Genomic DNA, 12,847 nt, shown 5'->3' with positions numbered 1-12,847 from the left:
TGCACATATTTTGTGCCAATATCTTTTTCCTCCTCAATCTCTCCATTTATAATCCAGGTTAACCCTTGCATAAGCACACAATAGTAGGCAATAACTTATGCTTGTGGTGCTGAGTAATATCTGGTCTCTGTTTAACTATAATCAGATTGAAAATATGAACTGAAGTGCCCTCTAGATATCATTATCTCCATCATTATTGTGTTCTCATATAGCTGATATCAATTGAGTGAATGCAGAATCATTTTCTGATATTGTGAATTATTTTACAATCAACTCCTTAAATTATTTCTTCATCCCATTAAAATTTGCAATAACAAAACATTTTATCATGCAAACTAATTACCTTGCAAATAATGATCAAGAGTACTGTGAACAACATATTATACACCCATCCAATGTTTAATGGTCCTCTATGCAAATAACTAACAACACTACTTTCATATCCACCACGCACATTTGCCATCCTTGGTTACATATCGACCATTTTCTTTTTGTTTGTGTTTGGGAATATTATGAAAGTACAATCTACAATAAATTGACATACTGTCAACACCAATTAAAAGAAATTCCTATAACCTGACTAAGTATAAGATTGTAAAGATAACAAAAAGAAGACTGAAATCTGAAAAGGACACACAAGTTAAGTTCAACCTTGGTTATTTTAAGTACACTTTTGGGAAAATAAACACAAATGAATATTACTGAAAATAAATCACAATTTTCATATGCATTTAAATGGATATTTAAAAAATTTGGACAGATAAAAAAGTATTTCAAAAAGTTCTAATTACTTGCAAAAAATAAAAGGTTTCAATTAAAAGTACCTGAACTTTTTATCTACTTTGCATTTGACCCTGTGTGTTCCAAGACCAAGGTCAACATATCTGTCTCCACCAAAATATACATAGTACTGAAACCAGAGAAAAACTTATAATCAATTTATATTTTTTTGAATAATGATAAAAATATAATTTATTATTTAAATGTAGGTTAATTTTGTAAATCAATTCTCTTCATTCCTTAAGATTCAGTATACTGATTTTTAACTGTAATCTCAAACAATTTACAATGACAAACCAATAGACACAGATGTTAGTTCTTGGAGAGCTATTTATGTGCAAGATTTAAAGGACATCAGCTGAAAATTCCAAATATGGAATAAATAAATTATTGATGGCATACGCCTAAAATCAGCACTGGGACAGGAAATTAATAAATGTGGCAAACAATAAATTCAGGAATAATTTATAAGGCAGATTTAGGATGCAGTCTTTTAAAATAGCTTTACAAAAGTCTGTAAAACAGGGATCATGTTTTTAAGAACTATTACCAGACAAATTATTTACATTTAATTAATGGACAGATTTGTTACTGTCCTTACAGACTGAAATATACTTTGCATGCTGACATTAATCTGTTAAAAGTAAAACATGCTTCAATTATACAAGACTTTTTTATACTGTAGTTGTCACATTTATAAAATGAAATGTGGACTCTAAGACCATATATCCCCTGTTGGTCAAAGAGTGTGTTTATACTATACTGAAATAATTATATAAAAAAATGTCAAGTCTGTATCATCTTGATGGTCCAAGTGAATGTGTATATTGTACTGTCATTTTTAAAAACTGAAATGTGGAGTCTATATCTCCCTTTTGGTCAAAAAGTGTTTTTATACTGCACTGGCATATTTATACAATGACATGTACAGTCTATAACATCCTGTTGATTAAAAAGTGTGTTCATGCTGTAGTGTAATATTTCTAATTATGAACATTATCCTGTTGGTCAAAGAGTGTGTTCATGCTGTAGTGTCATATTTCTAATTATGAACATTATCCTGTTGGTCAAATAGTGTGTTTATACTGTAGTGTCATATTCATCAAATGAAATGGAGTCTATATCATTTTGTTGATCAAAGAATGTGTGCATACATAATATTGTTAAAATTACTCCTGGGTTATTTAAGAAAAACATTTCCAATGAGATAGGCAGCAAGTAAAGGGTGGGAAATGAGTAATGGAGACAATGATACAGTGCAGTCTTTCTCAAGATTTCTGCATGACTTAAATTAAATTAAACCAATACTCATCAATATATTCCCTTGAAAAGAATGATCATTTTCAAATTACCTGTATGCCATACCGATATTCATCAATGTATTCCCTTGAAAAGAATGATCATTTTCAAATTACCTGTATGCCATACCGATATTCATCAATATATTCCCTTGAAAAGAATGATCATTTTCAAATTACCTGTATGCCATACCGATATTCATCAATATATTCCCTTGAAAAGAATGCTCATTTTCAAATTACCTGTATGCCATACCGATATTCATCAATATATTCCCTTGAAAAGAATGCTCATTTTCAAATTACCTGTATGCCATACCGATATTCATCAATATATTCCCTTGAAAAGAATGATCATTTTCAAATTACCTGTATGCCATACCGATATTCATCAATATATTCCCTTGAAAAGAATGATCATTTTCAAATTACCTGTATGCCATACCGATATTCATCAATATATTCCCTTGAAAAGAATGATCATTTTCAAATTACCTGTATGCCATACCGATATTCATCAATATATTCCCTTGAAAAGAATGATCATTTTCAAATTACCTGTATGCCATACCGATATTCATCAATATATTCCCTTGAAAAGAATGATCATTTTCAAATTACCTGTATGCCATACCAATATTCATCAATGTATTCCCTTGAAAAGAATGATCATTTTCAAATTACCTGTATGCCATACCGATATTCATCAATGTATTCCCTTGAAAAGAATGATCATTTTCAAATTACCTGGTTGAGAGCATCATAGAGACTCTCATACAAATTTTCCAGGTTCAGCAGCACCACTGTGTTACCTGTCTCCATGCACACCTTGATGCGGTTAATGTTCCTACACACCTGTAATGGACAAAGAATTGTGCTTCAACAGGATGTAATGAAGTTCATTTTCATATATCAGCCATATATTTACAAAAATCTTGACAAGACTTATGCTTTATTATAACTACAGTCACTTGAATGTAATACCAATAATATAATGACATCAGTTGGATTTTCAAGCACACATGATTTTTTTCTCTTCTGTAGAGGAAAATATATATGAAATAGTGAACTAAAAATTGTACTTCATTGTGCTATGACAAGTCCCTTTTGGGCAGGTAACAGGGTTCATTTGTACTATTAATTCCATTTAATTAGCTGCAGTTTCCAGATAACTCATATGTACAATTGTCTGTCTTCCAAGATTGCATCTGAGGGAAAAGAGAATTACTTTGAGGATTAGCAAATGAAACTCAAGCTAGTTCACCAAGTTCTAATTAAGAGAAAAAGGTTTATACTAGAGAATAGAACCATGTATATACACAAAGAATCATCATACATGCATCACATCCATTTGCAGACTTTCTATGTATGTGATAATGAAGAACAATTTTTATGTTGATAATTGCAACTTCATACATCTTTCTCATTATTATACTTGTCCAACCTGGTACCACTGATGGTAATAAAATCAATTCCACCAAAATTTAGCCTTTGATCTTGTTGATCATGAAATTCTGCTGCAAAATGTAAACTGTTACAGGTTCGACAATCATTCTTTAAACTGGTTTAGATCATACCTAAACCAAAGGTCTCAACAAGTAAGCATTGGCAATATTAGCTCTCAAACTCGCATAATTCATTCAGGGGTCCCTCAAGGCTCATTTTTGGGCCCTTTCCTCTTCCTTATCTATATCAATGATCTACCATTAAATAACGAATCCACAAATACAGATTTGTTTGCAGATGATGCAACCTTGTATACATCTAGTTCTGATACTGAAGTTATCCAAATGAGATTAAGCTCAGACCTTATTAGAGTCCAAAACTGGGCACAACAGAATAGGATGGTAATTAATGAAGGTAAAACAAAATGTATGATTTTGGGGACATGACAAAAGCTACACAAATCAGGGAACCCAGAACTATCTCCTGCAATAAATAATCATCCATCAGAAAATGTCAAACATGAAAAGCTTGTAGGTGTGACCAAGGATAATAATTTATTATGGAATGACTATATTGATAAGCTTTGTAAAACACTGTCATCCAAAACTGACCTACTCAGCAGAATCAAGAAATATTTACCTATGGAAACTCGCAATCTATACTACAAGTCATACATTCTTCCAACAATGGATTATTGTTCTAATGTATGGGGAAACTGTGCTAAATCTGAGCTTGACAGGATTTATAATCAGAAACGAGGGTGAAAAAACAGCAGATATTTTAATAGGTTGCAAATTCTCTAGCTTAACTGCCAAACAATTTAACCTGTGATGCATTAGCAAGTCAGTGTGAGCAAGGGACTGCTCATTATTATTCATATGGACAATTGCTAATTACAGATAACCAATGAAATATTGAGAACATGATAATACTATTCCCTATACATCACACACATGCTACACTTTGTACACAAAGTCCATACATTTTTATAGAATTAAGCAGATGATCTTCATACAATAGAAGTTCCTACAAATTAATAATTTACCAGTGTCTTTCAAATTAAAAATGCCAAATTTTGTTGGCAAACAAATTTTTTTTTCAGGCAAATTTAAATAACATTTTTTAACACATCCAATGGGCAACTCAGAATATGTGAGGGGCCTAGTCTAGATTCAAAGGGGCCACTGGTTGAAGGCTATCCAAATCTTTATAAAACTCTTACCATTTTAACAAATTCAAAAGGCTTTCTGCCCTATTTGGCAAAAATCTATTTGTTCTTTTTAGAAAATGTTATAAATAGCACTTGTGATGGGAGAACACACTGCAGATGAAGGACCATACCAGAAGTGGCTTTATAGTCAGGGAGCTTAAAATGTCCCTAGACCCATTCATTTTAGTAGGTAGGTTAGCAGGTGGGTGTTTCTGACTGCTGTATTATTAAAAAAATGTATGCAACCATGCCAACAAATTTCCTTCAAAGCATGAAGAAGTCAATTGCATCCATTTTGATGCCTTAATTTCTGATGACAGCAACAAAGATTTTCTACAAATCCTCTCTCTCTATTCACATTCTCAGTCTTCGCTGAGAAGACAAAATTACTTTAGATGAGAGGACACTGACACAGATTGGCATAAAACAATAGATACAAAGCTACACTTTTGTATCACAAGCTATAGAAATCATCTGTATAACAATCTGAACGGTACTGAAATAGTATGCACACAAAACAAATTAGTTACTTTTCAGATTTAATGATGCTAACCTGAATATTCTTTTAGCTACAAATGCAGTTATCATTCACAATGCTTTGTGGCATGAACTGTAAGCAATTTTTACCTGTCTATACTCTTGACAATTACTGCTACTGCACATTCAGAAACCAGGAAATAAATTATTACCTGGGTATACTCTTGGTCATTTGGAAAGCTGCTGCCAAAAATGATGATAGCATCCTGAATGTTTAGAATCTGTTGTTGAAGGATTGTCAGGGCGCCATAATTCTCTGTTAGCAGCAACAGGTAACGACTCTCACTGTAATACAATGTATGCATGCATGTATTTAGCAGTGTTTTAAGGTACCTGAGCACAAAAGTGGTTATATAGTGCCAACAGCAGGTCAGTTTAAAAATGGAAAATTAATTGCACAAAAATTTATCACATATATAAAGCATTCCAATAACTGTATAATTAAGTGCAACCTGAGAAAATATAAAATGTGGGGGTGTTAAAAGTCTATAAAATGTATATAATATAACAGATAAAACATGTAAAATCCTTAAAACTTTATTGAGATTTGTTGTATAAACTGCATTTAAGTGCGAATTGTAAGAGATTAACAGCAATTAAACACACTCAAGTTTATACAGAAAGCTCATTCATTTCATACAAGAAATTACTGATGCATTAAACTTGAAGTGATAATTTAAGCATATATTTTTAAGAAATCAAATATTCTGTCTTATTCTAACATATGGGCTATAGTTTTATTCATTTGGATAAAATTAATATTTAAATTCTAAACAATATTGCAATATTGTTCTGTTTTCCTCTCTTCATTTTCTACTTAAAGCAGTTGCAAGAAATTTAAAATGTAAACATACAGTTCCATTCCTGTGATCTAGCAATGAAAAAATCTGAACAACAATGTAATTCTTCCAAATCTGCGTCACAATCAAAACAGATGCTCCACTCTGTGTTACATCTGCCAGTATGCTGCAAATGTTGCTGAGTTTTATCCTCAGATTAATAATTTCAAAACAAGTTTTCGGCAGCAAAGTAATCTCTCTCTCTCTCATGCTTGACGTCATTTTGCACACAAGCTTCATCTGAGAACTAATAATTAAAAATGCTGTCCAAGATACTGTTGTCCACATCAACTAACTCTAATTTCTTTGCCAGATATCAAGAAATGCACATAAACTGCAAATCGCAAGATACTTTCCAATTATCTCCAGTAGCATCATTGTCACCAAATATGACAACATTTCTTAAAATTATAATTGTGTGTTGGCATATTTTAATAATTTCAAATGTATAGCAATAAACCATTCCAGATATTATGCAATATTTCAAGTTGAAAAAGTAGTTGTGGGCCAGATGTGTGATATGGAAATTTTAGGTGTGCAATAATGTGTGATATGGAATCACAAATTGAACATCTGTATTGACCCCATATCAGCCATGTAAAATTAAATGGGTGTGTAACAAATCCATTTACCACTGAGATTCGTTGACATCAAAGAGACAAGCATGAATAAGGCCTGTAGGGGAGCAGTCAGGGTCACTGGATTGTGCCTGAAAATTAAACATATCTCCATCATATTATTTATAAATCAATTCATCTGCAAGTATGGAGAAACAAAAGACAATTTTGGATAAACAAACACTGCACTGACTAAGCCATAATATTAACATCAAGCTTTTCATATCAAACTTATATTTGGAGGACCTAAGTTTGCCTTATGTAACGTTTGGCTTATGTAATGTCTGCCTTATGTAACATTTGCCTTATGTAATGTTTGCCAGCATTTCAAATGTGCATGGATCATAAACTGAGCAAGCTTCTACTTTTCTCACCAATTTCATTAAGTACATTTTCATACATGCCAACCCTGAGAGAGGTATAAGCATAATTTTTGCTAATGTAGGTGGCATAAAAGTGTAATCTGAGCATACAAAAATGTAATCTATATCTTACATGCCATAACAACAGTGAACTGTCTTAAAAATGTACATTTATTTCTGGTACTAGCCTGGATCTGCAGCAGTTAAAAATTCCTGGCAAAAATGGGAAAAATCCATGTGGATTAGAACCAGAATACAAACACAATACATATCAACAAATTATTTATATTCAATACTGAACTATTATACATGTTTAATATTTGCAGAATGATTAAGTTCACCAATTCTTTTGTGCTCAATCTGAGTGCTGTATTACATCACTCTAATATTCTTGTTTTCAAATTTGTAAAGCAGTGTTGATTTCTCCTTTTTCTGCTCAGATATGTTTTGAAGTTTAAAAGGACCCATCTGGTCTAACAACTTTTATCTACAAGACACATTGTAAATCTCATTTTGCTAAATACTGAGCACCATATTCTTTAAAAGCACAGACTGGTCTGCTAACTAACTTGATTATCAATATACAGTGTGACCCCACTATAACATGGTAGTTGGGAGCCACAGAACCCAACCATGTTATAGACCGAACTGTGTTATAAGCAGCCAGGTCAGTTAGCTGAAGAAAATTAAGCATGTACCCCAAAAATATTGCGATGGTGGGGGAGATAGGTGATAAATGCAGGCAGTAAAATACATGCTTCATTGGCACAGTTACTGTTTTAAATCGATGCATATTAAATGGGAAATACACCTGTAGTGAAAACAGAGAAGGCATACATAATATTTTACTTTATTTAGAGACCCACGGGTTGGTACATATATGTGTTTACTGTTTATATATACATGTCTAATGTATAGCACAAATAGAGTAACAACACCGTGTACTCACCCGCAAATCTCATCACATACCTTGAATCCACAATACAAGTGATTCCATCGAAAATATGCACACACAGATTTAAAATATTCAATAATTTTGTCACAGGCTATACAAGTCTGAATTTAGTGGATAAGCATAGCATAATCATGTAACGAATGATGAAGTACATTTACTTTTTCAGTATGTCCCAAGTTGGTAAAAGTTAGTTTTCATTTTAAGCTGCCCTTGATAGAATTTGTAAGCATAAACTTTTTCCCTGCAAAAAAAGAAATTTTCACAGCACAGTAAATGTGTTCCAGTCATGATGGAAAATGAAAAAATCCATCAGATTCAATTGCTTTTATTTCAGTTTGGTACTGACTTCCTTTGAAGAAAAGTTCTTTGTTTTTATTGAAGATTATAGTTGGCTTTCTTTGATGAAAGGTGCATGGTTATTGAAATCACCACTAAAGGCCAGCTTTGGGGAACCAAACATATGCCCCTTTCTTATTGTGGCAGCAACATCAAATAATTGTATTGCATGATTGAGACTGGTATTTTTTCCATTTGCTAAGTACATTTTCATAACAGTCAGTGCTTCAAAGGTAATCTGTTTTTTTTTGAAATTTCTGCAAACTATTTTATCTGGATACATATTTAAAAAGGGAATTGGCCATCGTTTGGTCAAGTGTAGTTACTGCTCCTTCCTGCCTATTGAATAGACCAACAAGGAAGATGTTTTTTGTGTGTTTTTTTTTTTACATTTGTGGTAGCAGAGTGATGCTGCCTTCCACGCATGTGTCAGACATTGAACAGAGGGTTAACAGACGAAAGAGACACAGGTGTTCTTGTCTGATGACAAGGATTGGTACAGAAAATGTGAGTGTTCTGAAGGATTTAATTCTGAGTGAAAAGAAGAGGAATTTTACATACCATCCATATGCAAATGTCAGTCTATGTAAATATATCAATTACTAGTAAGCAGCCAAAAATCTGATGAAAGATAGATTACGAGATAATGCCTCGTTCGGTTCATCTCTGCTACCAGAAATGTCAACAACAAAAAAGCGGATATCTCACAACATAGAGTACTCATGCTCAATGTCAACATAAGTGGATTATGATATAACAGTGCACTGTTAAGATGGTTTGTCAATATGGACAAAGAAATTGTTTATGTAAGAATAGATAAATTTCAGTGCATTTTATATCAAGTTTGCAGATTCCTTTCATGGGGCCTCTGAATTTCTCCACTCCAAACTAATAGTTGTACATACAAGTTTAAACAGTCAACAATGTTGTCAATAAAAAAAAATCGCTAGATGGTATATTTTGCCACCAATAAGGAAAATAAAATCGCAGTTTGTGACATTGTCGAAGCCCTACGTGATCCCAGAATAAACGTTTTAGATGTTATTTTTTAGTATTTTTAAGAGGAAAAAAATATTTTTTCACGTACAAGAAAAATACATATAAAATTTCAGGAGCCATGCCACGATCATCTTGTTTATTCATGTGTGATCTTTCCACAAAATGATAATATAATTTGTATGTTTTTTTCGTACTTTTAAGAATAATTTATTTCGTGTAAAAAAAAATACATGTATACAAAATTTCGGGAGCCACACCACAACCATATTATATTCAAATTCGTGTTATGATGGAGTATGCTATAGTGTAGTCACCCTGTAATGAATCTGCAAGACAATCTTTCCAATTAAAGAAACCCATCTGTTTTCTTGGAAATGAGTCATATACAGTTGCTATAAGCAGAAAATAAGGGAAGTACATTTAAACCCAGAGAAGACAAATTAACTCTTATGCTATTCTTATGCAGCAGTCTTTCTTTTCAAATATTCTCAAAATTTATAATCATGAGCAGGATTAAGGGAGATGATAATAAAAATAATAAAAGAGTGGGATTAAGGAGATATAATAACAACGACAAACAAAACTTTTTATTGCTTTATATTTAATTTAGTTTTTATTGTAATGGAAAAGCATAATCTATTACTGGTGAGCATAAGATGTAATTATGCCAAAAATATAATGGTTGGCATATACTCATTTTCCCCTCAGATTCAGGTTCTATTCAAGGAATTGCAACTATAGGATTGCCACTAAATTACCATGTCAAAAAAAAACATATGTGTGAAAATCATGCATCATTTTGCAAGCCCACCTTCATTTGCTACTATAAATTAAGAAAATTACCACATTTTCATATTTTTATTTCCAGAATAAAGCCTGTTTCTTTTAACTTTATTTTAATAATTATAGAATGCCACAGAATAGAATTAATAACTTTTCTCAACTGAAATTTTACTCTCTATTTTGAAAGTAGAGGAAACAAAGATCAAAGTAAATGATGAAGTTTTGCAAAGTTACTGTCACAACAGACAAGAAATAATCATAAGAACTCAGAAAAACAACTCCAGGATACACGGTAATGTTACTAGGGATGAAAATGTAATTTACAAGCAGGTTTTGGTATAATAAGAACTTTACTGCTCCAATACACTCAAGTTCTGCAAAGTTGTTAATCCTGCAATCTGTCAACTGAAACTGAAAATGTTAGATTGTATATACTATTTGATAATAATGGGTAAATTATGAATGACTTTTGAAAACTTGTTCCTATGATGACATCCAAATCAAGTGATGGCCATGTGACAGAAATCACTTTAGCAGGATTAAACTATTTTTCACAAACTTGTGATAGACAGTCTCATTTATTTCTTGTCTCAGTCTGGTTGTTGCAGGTAGGTTGTCTAGTTAAATAATTTGGTTTTATTATGCCATATGTTTAGAACGACTTTAAATTAATGATGTCAAAATGTTTAACAGGACTCTAATGTCTGTAATTAAGACAATTTCATGGAATACAGACTAAATATTTTTCTATTTTAAAGAACAAATGGTTAAGAAAATTATCAGTACATGTCATTGGCACTCAAATAAGGAAAGCCCAGTCAAGGTCACAATATGGATTCTGCTCAGTGCCAAACAACAGATTCTATTAATCTACCTTCGCATCTTTATTTACTAGAGTTGACAGTCCCTCAGTGAATGTCTCCACTGGATTTACAGTATTCAATCCTCCAAAGTTCCTCTTAATGGCATGTAGAAGCTGGTGCCATGTTGGGGCTTCTTTGGACTTCTCACAGAATGAGTAGATCATCTTGATCAAACTGTAATAACACATAATAAAAAGTAAATGTATAGTTACATTGTTCATTACTCTTCTTTCCAGCAACACTTATAAGTCAACGTTTTGTTACTGAAAATTTGACTTGTGCTGAGTAGGGGGTCATCTTATATGCACAACATACAAAACAATTTGATAAATTTTGGGGTACCGTTGGAAACTCTAGATGTCTGCAGCATGTAAAAGTTAGTGTAAATTCATTTTTTTTATTTTCATGCCATTATTCCCATTAAGAAATGTATATATGGTATACACTGTGTTTATTCATTTCATGATGGTATTCATTACACAATGCCTATAACTACAGTTAATGCATGCCATATTCCATGACTATTGGGTTTTATTTGTGACTCAAAATGTGTGTTTTGTGGTCCCTTTAAGGGTCAGTGTGCATGACTGAAAAAACAATGTCATCCAATTGAGAATAAATTAACTTTTCATATAATGCCTAAAGAAAATGATTGGAAATTCAAATCTTAAAAAAATAAATAACTTGTCTGTCTTGTTCAGAGCATTTAATACACTTACAAAGAAAAAATAGCTGGTAGACTTAGTATTGCCAAATATCACTGCCAGGCACATTATGCATACGTATAAACATTCACGACCCCCGGTGGACTAAGTGGTTAGAGCATCCACCTCGGATGCAGGATATCACAGGTTCTGGCCCCAGCGGAGTCATACCAAAGACTTAAAAATATGGTACAAGCAGCTACCTTGCTTGGTACTCAGCATTAAGAGGTTATTATTGGGAATAGTAGGCCTAGTGTCAGGATAATGTGAATGGGTGGGACATGATGCTACATGATGCCTCAGTGCTAGACATCAATATAAACTGCCACACTGCAGACATCATATGACTGAATTTTTTTTTAAAGCTATGCTAAAAATCCAATCACATAAACACACACAAACATTCATATAATCACAATCAAACTGACATTAAATAAAAACATACATCGATTTTTGGTCTTTAAAATTAACTGGACATCAAAACTAATTAGATGCAGTCTTTGCTACTCTTAATAGCTAAAGGTAATGCAATTAAGTTCATCACTGCACTCACATCAATTGTGTTCAAACTTCTCTGTGGATTCTCGGAGCAAATCCTGGTTAGAACCAAGTTTTTCTGGATGACCATAGTGTTAGCATCATCAGAACTGTGTCTGATGCATTCTCATCACAAGATATGCTTGTCTTTTTAGAAAAATGAATATATATCCCATTATGGAATGACCATTTCATTACAGGAATGGGGCCATAATATTTTTATGACTAATGTGCGCTTTACACTATGCAGCAGTAATGAATGCCTCTGTTCAGTAGATGTGTCAATGCCTTATTAACATAAAAAATCAACTGTGCAAACATAAGTGTATGGTGCTAGTGCTTATTATCATCTTCCACTCATTCTTTTTCATGGCTAAAATCATCCTGAAAAATATAGGTCAATTAATTGTTAGCATTTTAACAAGATTAATATCATGAATAATAATAATAAAGAGAACCAATCTGAATGTTCAATTCAGCCTGTCGAATATGTTACGTACAGGTGGTACTCCTTTTTTGACAGACATCATACACACAGGAATATGCATGTTGATATGGTGTTTTGCAGTATGTGCAAAGAA

The 12,847-nt window shown here is 32.5% G+C and overlaps 1 protein-coding gene across 1 annotated transcript in view; it reads right to left on the bottom strand.

Annotated features, from left to right (window-relative positions):
* Positions 1-12,847, bottom strand: part of LOC149786015 (E3 ubiquitin-protein ligase rnf213-alpha-like) — a 431,187-nt gene that overhangs the window by 144,963 nt on the left and 273,377 nt on the right. Inside the window, exons 49-53 of the mRNA XM_089978093.1 lie at positions 11,037-11,199; positions 6,743-6,819; positions 5,424-5,556; positions 2,826-2,933; positions 825-910 (exon numbers count right to left, since the gene is read on the bottom strand). Coding sequence (XP_089834219.1) covers positions 825-910; positions 2,826-2,933; positions 5,424-5,556; positions 6,743-6,819; positions 11,037-11,199 — 567 coding nt within the window. The remainder of the gene's footprint in view (positions 1-824; positions 911-2,825; positions 2,934-5,423; positions 5,557-6,742; positions 6,820-11,036; positions 11,200-12,847) is intronic.

The sequence above is a fragment of the Sinohyriopsis cumingii genome, chromosome 12 (genome assembly GCF_028554795.1).
Source record: "Sinohyriopsis cumingii isolate HCF-2022 chromosome 12, ASM2855479v2, whole genome shotgun sequence".
NCBI lineage: Eukaryota > Metazoa > Mollusca > Bivalvia > Unionida > Unionidae > Sinohyriopsis > Sinohyriopsis cumingii.
This window is presented reverse-complemented; position numbering and strand designations above follow the sequence as displayed.